This window comes from Nomascus leucogenys, chromosome 4 (assembly GCF_006542625.1).
Source record: "Nomascus leucogenys isolate Asia chromosome 4, Asia_NLE_v1, whole genome shotgun sequence".
NCBI classification, from domain to species: Eukaryota; Metazoa; Chordata; class Mammalia; order Primates; family Hylobatidae; genus Nomascus; species Nomascus leucogenys.
In genome coordinates this window covers 91,252,209-91,271,443 of record NC_044384.1, presented here as the reverse complement: position 1 = coordinate 91,271,443, position 19,235 = coordinate 91,252,209, and the positions used below count along the sequence as shown (strand labels likewise).

Below are 19,235 nucleotides of genomic sequence, written 5' to 3'. Positions count from 1 at the left end.
GTACAAAGGACATGAACTTATCCTTTTTTATGGCTGCATAGTATTCCATGGTTTATATGTGCCACATTTTCTTAATCCAGTCTGTCATTGATGGACATTTGGGTTGGTTCCAAGTCTTTGTTATTGTAAATAGTGCCGCGATAAACATACGTGTGCATGTGTCTTTACAGTATAGTCCCCTGGGGCCTGCTCCAAGGGCTGGGAGGAAAGGAAAGAGATGGAAAGAGAGGAGGCTGCAAGGTAAGGCAGCTGCTCAGAGCTCTGCCCACAAATATGTGGGAGTAGCTGTAGGGGAGGGTCAAGAGACAGCAAGAGAAGTAACAGGATGCGAGCTTGCTCCATTGCCCCCCCCACCAGAAGGGGATTGTGCAGAGAAATGGGGAGAGAGGAGCACTGGGAGCTTGCTCCAGTGGGTGCCCTCACAGAAGGGGACTGTGCAGAGAAACGGAGAGAGAAGCATTGGGAGCCATGCCCTTGAGGAGGCAAAAGGTTGGGATGTGACACAGGCAGGGAGGATGACTTGGGTAGGTGAAGACAGGTGGGCAGGTGTAGGGATGAGAAACTCAGCATCCTCTATGAACAGACACTTCTCAAAAGAAGACCTTTATGCAGCCAACAGACACATGAAAAAATGCTCATCATCACTGGTCATCAGAGAAATGCAAATCAAAACCACAATAAGATACCATCTCACACCAGTTAGAATGGCCATCATTAAAAAGTCAGGAAACAACAGATGCTGGAGAGGATATGGAGAAATAGGAACACTTTAACACTGTTGGTGGGACTGTAAACTAGTTCAACCATTGTGGAAGATATGTGGCGATTCTTCAAGGATCTAGAACTAGAAATATCATTTGACCCAGCGATCCCATTACTGGGTATATACCCAAAGGATTATAAATCATGCTGCTATAAAGACACATGTACACGTATGTTTATCGCGGCACTATCTACAATAGCAAAGACTTGGAACCAACCCAAATGTCCATCAGTGATAGACTGGATTAAGAAAATGTGGCACATATAAACCATAGAATACTATGCGGCCATAAGAAAGGATGAGTTCATGTCCTTTGTGCATGGATGAAGCTGGAAACCATCATTCTCAGCAAACTATCGCAAGGACAGAAAACCAAACACCACATGTTCTCACTCATAGGTGGGAACTGAACAATGAGAACACTTGGACACAGGGCAGGGAACATCACACACTGGGGCCTGTCGTGGGGCGGGGGGACGGGGAAGGGATAGCATTAAGAAAATACCTAATGTAAATGATGAGTTAATGGGTGCAGCAAACCAACATGGCACATGTATACATATGTAACAAACCTGCACGTTGTGTACATGTACCCTAGAACTAAAGTATAATAAAAAAATAAGAGAGAAAAAGAAAAAAAAAAAAAGCTCAGCATCCTCACACTAGCAGCGCTGGGGAGGGGAGGGATGGAGGAGGCAGAGGTTTACTAGGGGAATGTGGGGTGATTGTCAGGTCAAGCTCACAAACAAAGGAGAGATCTGGCAGACAGAGGGCTTTCCCATTCTCGAGGGAGCAGGGATGGAGCTGAAGGAAGAAGGAGTCTGGGGTTGGGGACTGACTGCCCTTGGGACTGAAGTGCTCTGGGGAGAATTCTTGTGGACCAAGGGGGACAGTGGAAAGAAGGGGAGTGGGACCCCAAGACTGAGCTTAGGGAAAGGTTCAGGGGAGGGGGAGGGGGCAGTGTATTAGCATCTGGGGCTGCCATAACAAAGTATCCAAAACCCTGGGGGCTTAGAGCAACAGAAGCCTATTGTCTCACAGTTTGGGAGGCCAGAAGTCTGAGATCAAGGCTCCCTCTGAAACTCACGGGGGAGGATCCTTCCCAGCTCTTCCAGCCCCTGGGAGCCCAGACATCCCTTGGCTTGTGGCCACATCACTCTGTCTCCCCATGGATTTTTACAACGTCATCCCTCCAAGCGTGTTTGTGTCCCAAATTCTCCTCCTAATGAGGACACCGGTCACATTAGATCAGGGCCCTCCCTCATGTCCTCACTGTAACCTGATTAACCCCATTTCCTAAGAATGTCACATTTTGAAGTTCTAGGGGTTAAGACATATGAATCTGGGGGGTACACAATGAAGCCCATAGTAAGTGACATCACTGGGAGGAGGGGCGGGAAATCCCAAATCACAGAAGGACCAAATCACAGAGAATTAGGGCAGGATAGAAGGGTGTCCATAGGAGAGATGCTGTCATGGACCTACTCCTCCAGAGGGGCTGAAGGACTGGGGCATCACAGAGCAGACTATGCCCTGTTGGGCAATGGGCCACCTCTTGGAGGTCACTTGGGGGCCTTGGGACAATCTGTTGCTGGCCAAGACAGTGCTGCTGGCTGCCCCCACAAAGTTTTGAATGAATGAAGACAAAATGGTGGGGGTCAGGTCCCTCTCTGAGGCGTGCCTCCAGAGGGGAAGGACCCTAGAGGCCACCATGGGCTCCCGCCTAGGAAAGGAGGAGCAGGGTCCCCCTGGGAAGGGCCCCTCGATGGTCATACTGTGTAGTCAACAGAGCCCAGGCCCTCGGTCTCCTCCCACCCCCTGCCCTTCCGGGGACCCCAGATTCCAGGCCCTGTAGTGTTTCCCAGCCCCTCCCCCTGGGCTCCCTCCTGTGTTTCAGTACCTGTCTCGGGAACTGGGCCTGGATTCCATTGCCTTCGGCTACCTGCAAACCACCTTCGGAGTGCTGCAGCTGCTGGGCGGGCCGGTGTTTGGCAGGTACAGTGTGTGTGTGTACAGGGGCTCTCCCCACAGTGACCCAGGTCCCCTCTCAGACGCCATGGGCTCAGACCGGCCAGGTTCCCCGACAGCACACCGGACCCCCCTGGGATGACGGCACTCCCGTGTCACAGGCAGATGGGGGTGCAGAAGAACTTTGGCCCCTGGTAGGCTCCCGGGTGTCCCACCCACGCCTTCCACTAATCCTGCCTGTGGCCAGAGAGAGAGTGTGACTGGTGAACACCTGGTGACTGTAAGCACCCAGCCCATAAGCCTGCCGAGACCAGGCAGGAGGGACTTTGGGGGCTCCATACACCCTGGGTCTCAGTGCTGCGGGAACACTGAGCTTGAGACGGGACCGAGACATCCTCCCACAAGCCACAGCGGACAGGGGAGCAAGGGACACGTATTGGGAGTTGCCGCTTCAGAGCAACCCGTAGGCAGAAATGAAGGGTTCCACAGGCAGCAGAGCAGCAGCGGTCTCTGGGAGCGTTTCCAGTGGCCCAGAACAGAAGGGGGAAAGGCGCTGCTTTCTCAGACCCAATCTGAGAAACACTTTCTGTAAAACGTGGGCCCATCCCTTGGTCCCCTGGGATTCCACCATTTATTTTTACACGGAGTTGGTCTTTGCCCTGGGTCAGACTCCCAGCTCAGTGAAGCTGTCTGCGCACAGCCCCACTGGGACGCTGGGGAAACTGAGGCCCTGAGAGGAGGGAGGCCTCCCAGCAGCCGCCCAGGCGCCCCCGCCGTCCATCCCCATCCGCACTCCAGCCTCCCTGGTCAGGCCCGCTTGGGCAGCCCCTGGACGGGGGGAAGGGGACCCTGACAGCCTCCGTGAGGGTCTGACCCGCCCCTCGGCCCCCAGGTTCGCAGACCAGCGCGGGGCGCGAGCGGCGCTCACGCTCTCCTTCCTGGCTGCCTTGGCGCTCTACCTGCTCCTGGCGGCCGCCTCCAGCCCGGCCCTGCCCGGGGTCTACCTGCTCTTCGCCTCGCGCCTGCCCGGAGCGCTCATGCACACGCTGCCAGGTAGGGCCGGGGGACTGGAGTCCAGGTGGGGCCGGGTCGGGGGCAGCCTGTTGAGGACCCGGGACACCGCCAGGGAGGTCTGCGTGCGGGCGGGGTCTGGCCCTAAGGGCTGGACTGGGGTAGGGGGCGACGTGGGGGGTGACTTGTGGAGGGGCAGGTCAGGGGTGGAAGGGGCTTGGGGAGGTTGGTGGGGGAGGGCCCCACCGAGGGGCTTTCGCCGCTCAGCTCCCCGGCCCCGTCCCCAGCCGCCCAGATGGTCATCACGGACCTGTCGGCACCCGAGGAGCGGCCCGCGGCCCTGGGCCGGCTGGGCCTCTGCTTCGGCGTCGGAGTCATCCTCGGCTCCCTGCTGGGCGGGACCCTGGTCTCCGCGTACGGGTGAGTAGTGGGGGCCGGGGTGGAGGCTGTGGGTCAGGACCCCTGCGGCTGGGTCGGCCCCGCCCTGCCCCCTCTCGGCCTCGGTTTCTCCTTTTGCTCGTGGGGCCCGAGTGGCCACGTGATGTGGCTACAGGGGACGTGTGGCCCTGCGCGAGGCCTAGGCCTGAGCCTCCCGGGCTGGCTGGCCTTGGATAGGGCTAGGTAATGTCTCAGTGCTGTCCGGGGCTCGACTGGACTGACAAGCTGTCCACGCACAGCCCCACTGGGACGCTGGGGAAACTGAGGCCCTGAGAGGAGGGAGGCCTCCCAGCAGCCTCCTGCTGGGGACAGAAGCACCCTGGGACTGGGATGCTGTGGCAGCGGGGCTGAGCTGTTGGACGGTGCCCAGAGCACACCTCCCTCCCCGGAGGTCTCTAGGGCTGTGCTGCCGGCCTTGTTTGAGGCCCTGAACGTTCTCCCAGCATTTTCACTGGAGCCTGGGCTGGGGACTGATGCCTGCTGATGGCTGTGAGCAGGAGGTGGAGTGGGATGGGGTGGGTAGTTTGAACACCTAAACATTGCGCCCAGGACTCTAGTTCTAGAATACAGTGGCAGACAACACAGGCTGAGTCCCTGGGATGAAGGGAATGTGATAGGAATTCCCGTAACATCAGGCTCAGCTACATGGAGCAAAAAGTCACAAAGTAGAACTGGAGGCTCAATGGATGGGCTCACTAGGACCTGTCTGAGGAGGTGGCGTCTGAGTCGAGGCCTGAAGCAGGAGAGGGAGGAAAAGAAACCACGGTGCAGAGGCCCTGGGTGTGGAAGCCAGGGGTCCGTGTGGTGGAGGGAGGCAGAAGGGGCAGGCACCAGGCTGGCGTGCCTTGGGTGGCACAGCAGGGGTGAGAATGGGGGGTGAGCACCCCTGCAGGGAGACCAGTAGGACAGCCGTTGTGCCGGCCGAGGTGGGGGAGGACAGTGGCTGGACCGGAGGGGACCGTGGTGAGAGAAAGTAGAGGGCAGATTCTGGCTGGGTTTTGCCAGTGGGTGGGATGTGGGTGTGAACTCAAGATGGCAGTGCCAAGGCTGTGCCTGACCCTGGGGAGCCTGGCGACCTTGCACAGAGGCCCAAGCAGCCTGGGACACCACTGGGATTTGGGTCTTGTTCAGGCCCAGCCTGGGTGCCTGTCAGGCACTCCAGGGAGCTACTGAGTAGGCACCCAGATAAGGGGGAGAAATGGGGTGCATCTTCAAGTATGGATGGCTCGGAGACCTGCACCCCCCAGCACTTCATGTTTCGGGGCTGGGAGGCGAGGAGGGAGCACGTCCTGGGAGCCAAGGGCCACGGGATTTGTGGGGGTCAGGGACCTGTGCCTCTACCGCTGGTGGCCAAGGAAGCCACAGTGGCCCAGCATCTACAGCAGGGAGGCCATCCCAGTTCTGGACCAGCACCGCAACCCCAAGCCAGTGCCGGCCACAGAAGCCTCATGCAATAGACGGGTCAAGGGAAATGGGGAGAAAAGAGAGGGGGTCGGGAAGTTGTGCTATAAATGGGGGCAGAGGGGGGTCCAGGAGGCTATGCTCAGGGTGGGAGGAGCCGTGGGGAGGCGCCTCAGGGAGAGGGAAGGGCTGATGTGGGAGCCGAGCACATTGGTGGTGGGGCGTCCCTGGAGGATGGGGCAGCTGTGCTGGGACAGCAGGGACGGCTTGCCCTGGGGCCAGGGGGCTGGCAGGTGTGAGGCGTGGGGAGCTGGCACTGCCCAGGGCCTGTCTCTCCAGGGTGGCCAGGGTGAGGAAGGGCGTGAGGAGGGCACGGGGAGGAGCGCTGGGCCCCAGCAGGTGGCCGAGCTGGGTGGCCGCCCTCCCAGGGTGCTGTCCACCCCCAGGGACTCTGCCGGCTCAGGGCCCAGCCGCCTGCTGCCGCCTCCTTCTCTGGCCAGCCTTCCTCACCTATGAAGTGGGCCCTCCCCTGCCCTTAGTCGCGCACAAGGATGTTGGGAGGGTCCGAGCTCGCTCAGGCAGTGAGCCGTGGCCATGGTGCTGGAGCAGCTCAGCACACATGCCTCCTGCAGGCCCGTCTACGAGGCCACAGGTCCCCTCCTGTCCTCACCTGCCCTTTCCCCCATCCCAGCTGCTGACCCAGAAGACGCCACTCATGTCCCTCTCCCTCCTAGTAGCTGCCAAGACGGCCTCTACCTCTGCCCACACCTGCCAGAACATTCCATTCGCTTCCCTGCCTCCATTCATCCCAAGATCTGAGGCGCTTTACAACCTTGACGTTTCATAACCAGATCAGCTGTGACATTTCCTTTGATGGGAGGGGTAACCGAGGCCCAGGAGATGGTGAGGCTCTCTCCATGGAGCTCCCCAGTCCCCGTCCAAGGCCCAGGCAGTGTGGGACTCCCTCAGGTTCCTCATACCACACCCAAGACATGGGGTGCTGCTTGGGCCCTATGGCAAAAGCTGGCTGCCCAGAGTGGTGGTGGCACAGGAAGGCTGTGGGGGTGACCTTGTGGCTGGTACTCTGCCTTTGTCCAACCCAGACAGGGTGAGGGAGGCCCACACCCCCTCCTCGGGGGCTCACCGAAGGCAGTGGGGCCAGGTGCCAACCAGGCTCCAAGGCCTGGTGCCCCATGGCAAGAGCCAGCCCCCTGGCACTCTCGGTCCGGCTGCCCTGATGCCTGCAGCCTGCTCTGGCTCCTGGCCTAGCTCGGGGCAGGAGTCTGGTGCAGCTGTGAACACCCTCCGCCTTACAGCCTTCCTGCCCTTCCTTGATGGAAACCGAGGCACAACGTGCGTGGGCTCTCCCTCCCTGCCCACCCACCTGTGTATCCCATTACCCTGGAAGGCCCCAGTCCTGCCTCATCCGCACCCACCTGGGCAGCAGGTGGGAGGAGGAAGTGGACTTGGCACCCACAAGCTGCGGGGGCGGGCACTGGTATAACTGGTTTGGGCCCAGCCTCCAGAGCCCAGGGCTGAGAGGCCAGGCTGGCCTGAGGAGGGACCCGGGACCTGAGTCACTGCACACACGCTAGGTGGGGGGTGGTTCTGTGACTCATGTTCTGAGCCCAGCCCCTCACAGCCTGGGGAGGGATGGGGAGAGGTCATAGAGTCCTATCCTGCGCCAGACAGCAGGGAGCCCTGTGGGGTTTGCCTTCCCCGGGTGGACAGGCAGCCACCAGGGCAATGCCCATGCCATGGGGGTGCCAGGGCCCTATGGGCAGGACATCCCTGCCCAGCCAAGAAAAAACAAGGAGCCAGGGACACTGGAGCTCAGAGAGGGAGGAGGGGAGGGAGGGGAAGGTGAGCAGCACCCCATATGACCCAGGGCACCCCAAGCGCTGAGCGTAGGCTGAGGAGTGCAGGGGTGTTTGTAACAGGGCACCTGCTGTACAGGGAAGAGGCTCTCAGGGGCAGGTAGATGCAGGGCAGGGCCTGGCAGGCAGCTGAGGGGGCAGCAGGATATGGGGGACCCAGGCCCAACCCCAGCCAGGTGACTCAGCCACTGCCTTAGTCTGTGTGCCTCACAGTGCCCAGGACAGTCTGGTTCTTTCTGTTCTTCCCACAGCGGGGAGGGAGCAGGCCCCGCTGAGATGGTTCTGGCCCGGCTGTCCCTCAGGACAGCCCTGCTGAGCAGCAGGCTGGACAGGCCTCCTGCTGGGCCCGTGAGTCACTCCAGTCTCAGAGCCCATTTGAGGCAGGAGGGAGCTTGTGGTTTCGTTGGAGGGCTATGTGTTTGGGGAATGGGGGGACCAGGTACGGGGAGACACGAGGACTGGGAAGGGTCAGGCCAGAGGGGCCTTTAGGACCTTCTGGGGCACCTTGGAAGCCAGAGGGCAGCTGCGTCAGGAGTGGCATGGCAAGATGTTCATTTTCAGACATGGTTCTAACTGCAGCATCGTGGAGCATGGATGACTTCTCTCAGCCCTGGGCTGGACATCCAGGGATGCTCTGGACGGCCCCCTGCCCCATCCTCTTGTGAGCTAGGTGTCCCATGAAGCCAGGTCCCAGCTGATCTAGCCTCAGCCCCACCTGTGGGTTTGCTCCTGGCAGCAGGATGACCTGGGCACATGCTGTCACCTTGTGCGTCCCCTCTCAGAGCCTCAGAGTAAGGTGAGGCATGATGAGGGCTTGTCACCATAGAACACACAGAAGCCCAGACTTCAGCAGAGGTTCCTGGATATGCGGCTGAAAGCCAGCACCACGCCCTGCTGTCTGGGCAGCCTCAGGTGTGGGCTGCGCTTGGTGGGCAGGATGCAGGTGGGCTGCGCCCTGCAGGTCCAGTGGGGCCCCAGAACAGTGGAGTTAGGGGCAGCGGCAGCTATGAGCCCAGCCCTCATTTGCATATAAGGAAATGAGGTCACCTAGCAGGTAAGCGGCAGAGAAGGGACAGAGGCTCTGGGTCCCTGAGTCCTGTCCAGTGTACTTTCAGCAGCATCTATGTGTCCAGATATGTGTCCTGTAATCCATTCAACCGAAAAAGGAGGAAGAGACAAAGACAAATTAACCTGTCCCCACCTTCCTGGTCGTGGCTCCATTGATAAAAGTGTTGGATGCGCCCCGGGAAGCCAGCGTGCCCCTGCGTCTGGCAGGTCGGGGTGAGGTTGAGGGGGGCTGAGCAGGAGGGGCTGACTGCACTGTGCTAAGGGTGCCTTGAGTCAATGGTCCTGGGGGATGCCCAGGCTGTCTGGTGTGCAGAGGGCTCAGGGCTGGGGCCAGCGTGCTGGATTTCCTTCCCACTCCCGTTTCCCTCCTGGCAGTTCGTTTGTGGGGAGCAGGAGAGAGCTGTGACTGGGGAAGGACAGCCTGCGTCTCCCCCAGCAGCCACCCGCGGCCCCTGGGACAGTTGTGGGACCTGACTCCCTACCTCCTGGGGCCCTCCAGGGTCCCCCAGCCCCAGGCTTTCCTGTTGCCCACAGCAGCACACGCCTTTGGTTCGCCCGCCACCACTCGAGGGCCTGGCTTCCTGCCACCATGCCTTCCTTGTCACCAGCCTCCTAAAATAGCCATCGAAGTGGCGCGTCTGCTCCTGTGTACTTCTGGGACATCTGGCAAATAAGGCAGGTTTTGCCCCTGGCCAGCCAGACCCTGAGCTGTAACACACAGGCCTCTGAGGCCAGGGTCCCAAAGAAAGGGCCCCTCTCTCTGGGGCTGGCCACAGGGGCCAGGTGTCCCTCCCACGCCATACATCTGTGCCTGCTGGCTGGAGGGACAAGCTGTGGGGCCTGATCCAGCCCTGCCCCTTCCCTGGCATTTTCCCAAAGGAAGGGCCCATTCGTGCGGAACCCCAGCAGCCAGAAAGCCTGAGTAGCTGACGTCCTGGGCCGTGGGTGCTGCAGGGGTAGGAGCTGCCCTGATGGATTGGCGGGGGCAGCAGCACAGGTGGGGTGGATGTGCCGGCCCACCCCAGACTGATGTGAGCTCAGGGGTCCTGCCTGAGAAGTGAGGGGTGGCCAATGCCCAGACTGTCTGGACTCAGAGGTGGCCCCACTGACTGTCCTAGTCAGTGTGGCACCAAGTCCCTTCCTTGCTCTGTCAAATGGGTGCATGTAAGTGCGTGTGTACAAGTTTGCACGTGTGCATGTGTGTGTGCACATGTGGCTGTGGTGAAGAGGGGCAAGGAAAGTCCTTTCTTTGAACTCCTTGGTGGGGACATGGTGGCCTGTGGCTGGCCTTGTTTTCGGGTACAAGGGCGTCTTCCAGGACCCTGACCCCTACTGGTGCCTGTGCCCTGAGGCCCTGACCAGGGCAGATTTGGAGGCTCTGTTGAGGTTGGGGCAGAACTTGTGCTGCCTGTGTGAACGTCTCACACATTTGTCCGATCATCTAATGATGACTGCAGTCTCCGTGCAGGGTCCAACCCCAGCCTACCTGCCCTCAGGGGCCAGATTCTAGCCAGCTGGTAAAGTGAGTCCTTCTCAGATGGCATGCTGTCTGGGAAGGAGAGCTGGGGCCTCACCAACAAGGGCCCTTCAGGCTGTATAGGAGTTTGCTCAGCTGCTGAGAGGAAGGCTGTGGCGGTCCGGCCTTACAGACGGGCCCAGTGGGAAGCCCCAATTTCCTCCTGTCTCTCCCTGAGGGGAGGGGGCTTGCTCAGCCCCCAGGAGGCAATGGTGTCAGTCGGAACAGCCAGCTCCAGGTGCCTGTGTTCCCAGGTGACAAGGCCTGCCGGTTCCTTCCAGGGGAATCACAGGCCAAGTTTCCAGGTGGGGACTCATGGCAGGGAAGCTGACGGTGGAGCCATAGTCACAGGCCTTAGTAGTGGCCCAGGCAGGTGGGAAGGTGGCAAAGCAGCCTGAGGGGCACATCCGGGGCTTTGCAAGGATCTGGGATCCCAGCCCAAGCCCCCTCCAAGCCCAGCATGCCCACCCACTCTAGAAAGCGGGGAGGGGCCGACAGGAGAGGAGGCTGTTTCTGAACGCCCGCTGAATGCCAGGCCCACCCTTGCCCACGCTGGGGAGGCAGCATGGCCATCCCCATGACACAGCACAGGTGCCCAGGTCTCGGAGAGCCCCTCCCAGGGACATGCACACCAGGCTTGCCCTTTGGAGCCTCTCCTGGCCTTGGCCAGCGTGGGAGCTGCTATCCCTGGGAGGATCCGCCGCCTGCCCCAGGTGCTCACCAGCCTGGCTTCCACACCTGCTACCCACAGGGGCTGCCAGGGCCTGTATGGCGCATGGCATGGCGAGGGTCAGGGATGGTGAGCGCCCCACCCGTTCCTTCATCCGTCACCTAATAAATGTGCCCTGAGGGTCTCAGTCCCCACTCTTTAGGTCACAGACTGTGGGGATGTGGGAGGTCAGGTTTAAGCTATTTTAGTGCAACCGAAGGTGCAGGTTGGGGGATGTGGCTGGGGCGCCTGGGCCCTGGGAATGCACCCTGTGCAGCCAAGGCTATTGCCCGCAGGATTCAGTGCCCGGCCATCCTGGCTGCCCTGGCCACCCTCCTGGGCGCTGTCCTCAGCTTCACCTGCATCCCCGCCAGCACCAAAGGGGCCAAAACTGACTCCCAGACTCCACTGCCAGGTAAGCCCCGCCCGGTACACCCTGCCCAGATGCTGGGGCAATGGGAGGCATTGGCTAGGCCTGCATGCTCCAGCCAAGGGGTACGGAGGGCCTGAGGGGAAATCTGGGGGCTACTCACACCTTCCTGCCTGCCTTGAACCCCTCCCAGCTGCTGACATCATAGGAGCCAAGTGAGGTGTGGTCATGAAGAGGTGGAAGTGGGGCTCCGGCAGGCAGGGAGGCCCAGAGAGGTGGGGAGGCCCAGACAGGGAAGGCGCTAGGAGGGGAGGCCCAGAGAGGCCTGGGGAGGACCAGGAGGGACCCCCGACAGGGTGGGTGGGCCAGCAAGGCTGCCGAGATTCTGAGTGTCCGGGGAGAGGCGAGGGTGCTGCCTGAGGGGCACTCATTGGTGGAGGGCAGAGGATGGTCAGGCTAGTCCCACGAGGAGAGGCCAAGGCTCCTCAGAGGGGGTCCCCTCAAGGCTGGCCCCCTGCCGAACCCAGCCCCTTTGTGCCAGGCACATGGCAGGGCCCATGCCTTGGTGCCTAGGGACTAAGAGCCCAGCCTGGGCCGGAGGGACACACCTGGGACCATCCTGGGACAGGAGGCTGTGATGGAATTAACCTAGAAAGTCCAGGGGGAGGGCCGGGTGGAGATGGGCCTGTGGCGAGCACAGCAGAGCCAGAGAGGCAGGAGCCCCTGGGGTAATAAGGAGGAAGAACTCGGTGAGCCGGGCTGGGGGCCTGTGGCTTCGCACTCAGAGGTGTCCAGTGGGCCAGGCCACGGCGGTGACTTGTGGCCACAGAGAGTGGTACAGCATTGCCCTTGTCTTCCTCTGGGCTGGTGGCCTGGTCATGCTCTGCCCCGGGCCCCAGGCCAGGACCATATAGGAAGCAGCTATTGGTCCCTTGTTCAGGGACTGCCACAGGCCTCTGCCACTGCATGCCCAGGTTGAGGCCAGTCTATCTGCGTGCAGAGGATGCTTTTCTTGAGTGCCTCTGGGGATTCAGGGGGCCCCTAGGAATGAGTAGAAGTGTGCTGAGGGGCAGTGCCCACCTGGGAGCTGGGAGCATCACCAGCTCCCACTCCCACAAGTGAGCGGCGCTGAAGCCAAGGAAGGAAGCTTTACCCTGGCGGGCACAACAGGAGCCTCAGAGTGGCGAGGCCTGCAGCCGGGCGAGGGGTGGGCATTGGGACAATGGCCTTTGCAGGCCTGACTGGCATCTCCATGCCAGGCGGCCCCCGGGCCAGTGTGTTTGACCTGAAGGCCATCGCCTCCCTGCTGCGGCTGCCAGATGTCCCGAGGATCTTCCTGATCAAGGTGGCCTCCAACTTCCCCACAGGTGAGTCCCAACTACTGCCCGACAGCGGCCAGAGCCTGGCAGAGTTCCAGCTGCGGCCAGGGCCCAGCCCTTCCTCTGGCCTGTGCCCCACAGGTCCACGCAAATGTAGTAGAGCAGGCGGGAGTGGGAGGAAGGCAGAAAAGGGTCTTTCCCACTTCCTTCCAGCCCCCTCCACGCTGTGCACCTGCAGATCCCAGGGAGGGTCCCCACAGGCAGAGGGCCTGGCTCGCAGCCATACATCCCTGCGTGCTCCTCAGCTCTTACCCTCATACCCTGTGGCCCCATGTCCTCTTCAGACAGCCTGAGATGCAGGGACAGCAAGTCTGAGTGTCAACACTGCCTTCTGAAGCATGCTGGCCCCAGGCCCTCTCAGCAGACCCTAGGGCATCACGGACCACAAATAGGATAGCGAGCCATGGACAAGCCCACGAGCAGCCTTGTCCCACAGAAGCCCCACCTGGACTCCTCTAACTGGGAAGCCAGGAAGCAGGCCCTCAGCACTCCAACTGGCCCCGGCCTCTGTCCCACCCAGCCCACCTAGGCCAGCTCTGTTGGCTCTCAAAACTGGAACCCAAGTTATTAACCTCAGTAACAGGCCCTTTGAGGTCCCTTTTTTTTGAGACCACTGACCAGACTGGAGTGCAGTGGCATGATCTCGGCTCACTGCAGGCTCCACCTCCCAGGCTCAAGCAATCCTCCTGTCTCAGCCTCCCGAGCAGCTGGGACTACAGGCATGGGCCACCATGCTCAGCTGATTTAAGTGTTTGTAGAGACAGGGTCTCACTATGTTTTCCAGGCTGGTCTCAAACTCCTGGCCTCAATCTGTCCTCCCTCCTCGGCCTCCCAAAGTGCTGGGATTGCAGACGTGACTTTGAGGGCTCTTATAACAGAGAGCCATGGTGGGTCTTGGGGCCAAATCCTCCCACGTGGTCAGCCCCGGGTCCCTCCCTTCCAGCACCTTCCTGCTCACAGTCCAGAGCTTAGCAACCGCATGAGAGGCACTTTCCACACCAGGGATCCGGCAGAATCCCAGGGAAGGGTCTCATTGGCCTGGCTGGCATCACAGGCCCCTCCCTGAACCAGTCACCGGCCAGGGCCCAGATACCCTGATTGGCCAGGCTGCTGAGGCGGGAGGGAGGTGGGCGCCAAGGCCAGGGTGTGGGGGTGCTCACCCCTGTTCCCTGCCCCGGCTCAGGGCTCTTCATGGTCATGTTCTCCATCATCTCCATGGACTTCTTCCAGCTGGAGGCCGCCCAAGCTGGCTACCTCATGTCCTTCTTCGGGCTCCTCCAGATGGTGAGTGGGCACACAGGGCCTGCTGGGGGGCACGGCAGGGGTCTCCAGTGGGGCAGGCCTCTGAGAGTAGAGGCTTCTCCCCGGTGGAGGCTGGGGAGCCCTTGGCCTCCCATCCGGCACATGTCAGGGTCCACAGGGAACCAGGCATACAGGCCAGCGGGGGAGAGCCAACTGCAGTGGTGGGCACGCTGTGAGGACAGTGGACTCTGGCCTCTGATGGGCAGCTGGCTGGGATCTGTGGCAGCTCACCTGCCCACCAGCTGTGTGACCAGAGCAAGTCTCCCAAACTCTCCAAATCTGTCCCATGAGGACAAAGTGCCCGCCTTGCAGGGTCCTTGGCAGATGAGATGACCTAACATGGCAAAGTGCTTAGACCAGTGTGGGCCCCTTTGGAGGTCCCATAGGAGCAAGACACCAGCCCTCAGAGGCCACACTGTCATGGAAGGATAAGATGCCAACCCTCAGAGGCCACGCTGTCATGGTAGGATAAGATGCCAGCCCTCAGAGGCCACGCTTTCATGGAAGGATGCCCTGAAACCCTGGCAGCTCCGATGCGGCAGGTGTCTGTCTGCCAGCCCCCCAGAACCGCTCAGCTCCCAGGCCGGGGCGAGACACCTCCACTGCCAGCTCCTCTGGGCATTTGGACCAGACCCTGGGGTGGTGGGGACAGGTGATGATGTGCTGCCACCCAGGATGGCCGCCTGACAGCCAGAGCACGGGGCGGGGGCTATTCTGGGACTCGCTGGGGTGGGGGCGGGGCTCTAGGCCTCTCTGGAAGCTTGTGGCATTCCTGGCACGTCCAAGCCATCTGCTCTTCAGCCTCTGGGCCCAAGACCAGACTAGTGCTAAAATAGCTGCTCCTGGGAGGGGCTGGACCCCCACCATGGGCAGAGAGGGTCTCTGCTTTTTGGGCCAGGAGGGGCCACCCTGGCAGGGTCAAAAGAGATAAACAGAAAAACAACAACAGCAACAATAATAGTAACAATCCGGGGCTGGTGCCATGGGGCCTGTTCTGAACAGGCTGCGCCCAGCTCACTGCAAGGAAGGACGCTTAGCCAGACCCTGGCTGAAGCCTGCAGCTGGGCTGGACGCTGTAGTCATTGGCCTGTGTTGTGGGGCACTTGGGCCTGCCATGGCTGCAGTGGGGACCCTGCCTGAGACAGACAGAGCTGGGGTGGTGACCAACACCGTCGGGGCGCCCTCGCAGGAGCTGGGCCTGGTGAACTGCCCAAGGACGGGGAAGGAGCAGGGTGAGGCCTGGGGACCCTGACACAGGCTGAGCAGCGGGAGAGGAGGCTGAGGAGGGGAAGGAGGGGGCCCGCAGAGCAGCCCACAGGCCCCAAGTCCGGCCAGGGACAGGCTTGTTAGCTCCAGGTTCATGTCACAATCTGCAGGGCTCCTAAGTCCAAGCTTTTTTAAACTTAATGGGCAAACTGAGACGCAACACAAATAGGCTTCTGGCCTTGGTGTCTGAGTCCTGGATTTGAAGTCCTTCACGGCACTCACTGTGAGCCCCTCTTAGATGCATTGCACGAAGTGAAACTTGCCAGCTCTTCCTTTAAAAAACGTGTTAGGCCGGGCACGGTGGCTCATGCCTGTAATCCCAGCACTTTGGGAGGCCGAGGAGGGCAGATCCCGAGGTCAGGAGATTGAGACCATCCTGGCTAACATGGTGAAACCCCGTCTCTACCAAAAATACAAAAAAAAATTTAGCCAGGTGTGGTGGCGGGCGCCTGTAGTCCCAGCTACTCAGGAGGCTGAGGCAGGAGAATGGCATGAACCCAGGAGGCAGAGCTTGCAGTGAGCGGAGATCGCGCCACTGCACTCCAGCCTGGGCGACAGAGCGAGACGCCATCTCAAAAAAAAAAAAAAAAAAAAAAAAAAAAAAGTGTTAAAATCCCAAAAAACCCTAAGATAAAGCAAGTGTGAAAGTAAGATTTTTAAACCATTTATGGTTCCTGTTGGAAGCAGTTTCTGTTCTGCCTGGCAGGAATTTGGGAGAGTGACTGGTCCCCTGCAGAGGTGCTGCAGGCTGGGCCTGCCCTGTGGGCAGATATTGAGCCCAGGGGCTCCTCCAGCCAGGGCCACCCCTGCACTCCCAGGCGTGTTGGCCCGGCACGCCCTGCTCAGTGGAGGAGCTGAGATGACCAGATAGGGAGCCTCGCCCTGGCCTGGGAGCAGCCTGCGGCCGAGCCTGTCCCACCGAGTCCATCCCTGGTGTCCCTGGTGTGGGCCTTTCCTTCCTCCCTTGTGGAGAGGAGCCCCATCTCCTCAAGGACCTCGGACCCATCCTGACGCAGTCACTGCTGGCGGAGTAGGGAGAGACCCTGGGGCTTGCAGATGCTGAGAGGCCTTCTCTGCAGAGAGGCCCCGGCCACCACAGGCCAGTCTGGAGGTCCCCTGCTTTGGGGGCTGGCCACAGTCCAGACGCCCCTCCCTCGCCTCCCCTATACCCACTTCTACCCTCTCTGTCTGGTTCTAGGTGACCCAGGGCCTGGTCATTGGGCAGCTGAGCAGCCACTTCTCGGAGGAGGCGCTGCTCCGGGCCAGCGTGCTGGTCTTCATCGTGGTGGGCCTGGCCATGGTGAGGGCTCCCCACTTGGGGCCCACTCACCTGACCCTCTCACTGGGCAAGGCCACTTGGGCAGTGCCTTCTGTGCTTGAGCCCCTGGGGCCTCCTCCACCCCTCCACACCCACCCAGGGCCAGCTCTTCAGCAGGGACAGCAGTCAGGGTGGAGAGGGACAGGTAAGACCCCAGAGAGGAGCCTGGTCCCATGAGGCCCCCACTCAGCTCGGCCCCTGCCTGCTCTCCCAGGCCTGGATGTCCAGCGTCTTCCACTTCTGCCTCCTGGTGCCCGGCCTGGTGTTCAGCCTCTGCACCCTCAACGTGGTCACCGACAGCATGCTGACCAAGGCTGTCTCCACCTCGGACACAGGTGAGCTGTGGCCAGCGGGTGGGGCAGCCCGCTACCCAGTGGGGATGGGGTGGGCAGCCTAGGGTCTGCATGGGGTGGGTAGTGTGGGAGGCCTGGAGTCTGTGTGGGTTGGGTGGAGTGGGTGGAGTGGGGGGCCTGGGGTCTGTGTGGAGTGTGTGGGGTAGGTGGGGTGGGGGCTTGGGGTCTGTGTGGAATGAGTAAGGCAGGGAGCCTGGGTGCTGCATGAGACTCCTGCCCTACCACCTAGGCCAGCTGGGGGCAGGCCAGGGGCCTGGGAGGGGGCTGCCCGCAGGTAGCAGTTGGCTTGGCCCTGAGAAGCACCTGAGGGCTTTGCCTGCCAGGCCTGGAGGCCCCGGGGACTTCTGGGCCCTCCCCCAGCACAGGGGAGGCCACACAAGTGCTCAGGAGCTTCCTGAATGAATGAGGGAGTGAATGAATGCACACCAGTAATTAAGTCCAGGAAGCCCCTAGGCCACTGCGGGGGACACAGGTCCCCCAGACATAGATCCCCCAGCCCCCACTTCGGACCCAGCTTTCTTTCTTGAGGCCTAAGAAAGCCCCTCATGAAGACTGGGGGTGCCCTGGGCCCGACAGTACCCAGGCTCCTGCCCCACCCCAGGCACAGTGTGGGTACACTGGCCAGTGCAGGGGGCTCCTGTGGGCTGGTTGAGTCCTTTGGAGTACTGGAGATTCTTCCAGGCCACCTGAGCAGCAGAGCCAGAAAGCTCAGGGCACACATCTGACACTCCATCCACCTGCCTGTCTGGGAGGCAGCGGACCAAGGTCTAGAGGCCTGGATGTGGCTGGGCTGCAAAGGGCAGGCCTCTTCTCAGGGCTGCCTGGGAACCTCCAAGGCCTTCCAGGACTGTGACTCCATGGTGCATGGGCTGATGCAGGCTGAGCCAGGAGGGCTTCCTGGAGGAGGTTGGGAAGCACTTTGGAGAGGCCAGGAGGAGGGCACAGGAGAAGGTCTGGGGAGATGAGGACCAGGCCTGGCCGGGAAGAGGCCCCTGGAGGCTGAGGGAGACCAGGCCCAGGCCACTGGGCCACGTCATGCGCAGACACCACCCCTGGCCTGGAAGGAGCCAGCACTTGGTTCCCAGCAGCAGCTTGGAAACCCAGAGACAGAAGGGGCAGGAACTGCACCCTGTGTCTGCAGAAGAGGCTGCTCTGGTGCAGCAGTCGAGGCTGCTCTTAATGGTCCTCCATGCTGAGCCCTGAGCCCAGGTGGGGCCTGGCCAGCTCCTCATCAGCTGACCAGCCCCGGGATTTCCAACTCCAGGAGACCTGGGCTCTGAAGTCCCTGGAGCCAGAGACCCTCTGGGCACGGGACCAGAGGCAGAGAGTGTCCTCCCACCTGGAGTCCTGGGGGGTCCTCCCGCGTAGTGAGTGCTGCCCCCCATGTTGCCCGAGTGTTGACAACAGCCACAGATAGTGCCCACGTGTCCGTCCATGCTGGGGGTAGCTGGCCAGAGGGGTTGGGAGATGCGGTGTCAGGGACAGAGCAGGCTGCTGCGCAGGTGGGGGATGTCCGGGGAGCCTTGGAAGTTGCTCGGTCTTGCTCAGGGGGCCAGAGGGGCAGGTGGAGGGGCCCTGCATGGGCTCCCGAAGCCCCTCCCCAGCCCTGTGCGGGGAGTTCCATGGAGTAGTAGGAGCTCCGTAGGGTGGGGCGGCTGGAGGAGGGGCTGTGGGATGGGGGTGTCATGCCCACTCTGAACTCAAACCCCAACAGTATCTCACAGGCCAGGCTTAGCCTCCCCACTGCATCACCAGCCCTCGGTAGTGGCAGGCACCCTGGGAAAGAGCCGTGAAAGCCAGCTCCCTGACACCCTGGGCAGGAGGTTCCGGGCCCCAGGCACAGATGCCATCTCCCTTGGCAGGCCTGGCAGGGCGGGGCCTTCTGCGGTGACCTGTGGCCCCATTCCCAGGCTCCTCCTGTGCTTGGAAACTTTCTGGAGCAGGGAAGAGACTCAGCCCAATGCCCTGGGAAACACCCTGCATGGCTGAGAGGTCCTCAGGGAAAAGGCCAGTGGGTGGAGAGAGCTGTGTTTGCTCCAAAGACCGGGTGGGTGGCAGGGGGTGGGGGACTGGAGGTTAGAAGCTGGCAGGTGGAAAGGATGGGTGTTCGGGGAGTATTTCACCAGACTATGCAAGGTGCAGACTGTGCCGTGAAGTCAGGGTGGGTCAGGAGAGGTGGGAGGCCATGGCTGTGTCCAGGAAGTGGGCAGTCGGCCCAGGGAGCTGCTCAGAGCCTGACTACCCCCACGCATCCCCCAGGGACCATGCTGGGCCTCTGCGCCTCTGTACAACCACTGCTCCGAACTCTGGGACCCACAGTCGGTGGCCTCCTGTACCGCAGCTTTGGCGTCCCCGTCTTCGGCCACGTGCAGGTTGCTATCAATGCCCTTGTCCTCCTGGTCCTCTGGAGGACACCTATGCCCCAGAGGAAGGACAAAGTCCGGTGACCGCTGCCCAGACACAGACTGGCAATAAACTCCTACTAAATCCCTCCGA

At 61.1% G+C, this 19,235-nt stretch overlaps 1 protein-coding gene across 1 annotated transcript in view; it reads left to right on the top strand.

Moving 5' to 3' along the window:
• Window positions 1-19,235, top strand: part of SLC22A18 (solute carrier family 22 member 18) — a 22,150-nt gene extending 2,915 nt beyond the window's left edge. The window contains 9 exon segments of the mRNA XM_030811462.1: window positions 2,661-2,758; window positions 3,624-3,784; window positions 4,030-4,162; window positions 11,048-11,166; window positions 12,381-12,488; window positions 13,684-13,784; window positions 16,267-16,368; window positions 16,601-16,721; window positions 18,999-19,235. Of these exon segments, the coding sequence (XP_030667322.1) occupies window positions 2,661-2,758; window positions 3,624-3,784; window positions 4,030-4,162; window positions 11,048-11,166; window positions 12,381-12,488; window positions 13,684-13,784; window positions 16,267-16,368; window positions 16,601-16,721; window positions 18,999-19,186 (1,131 nt within the window). The 3' untranslated portion in view covers window positions 19,187-19,235.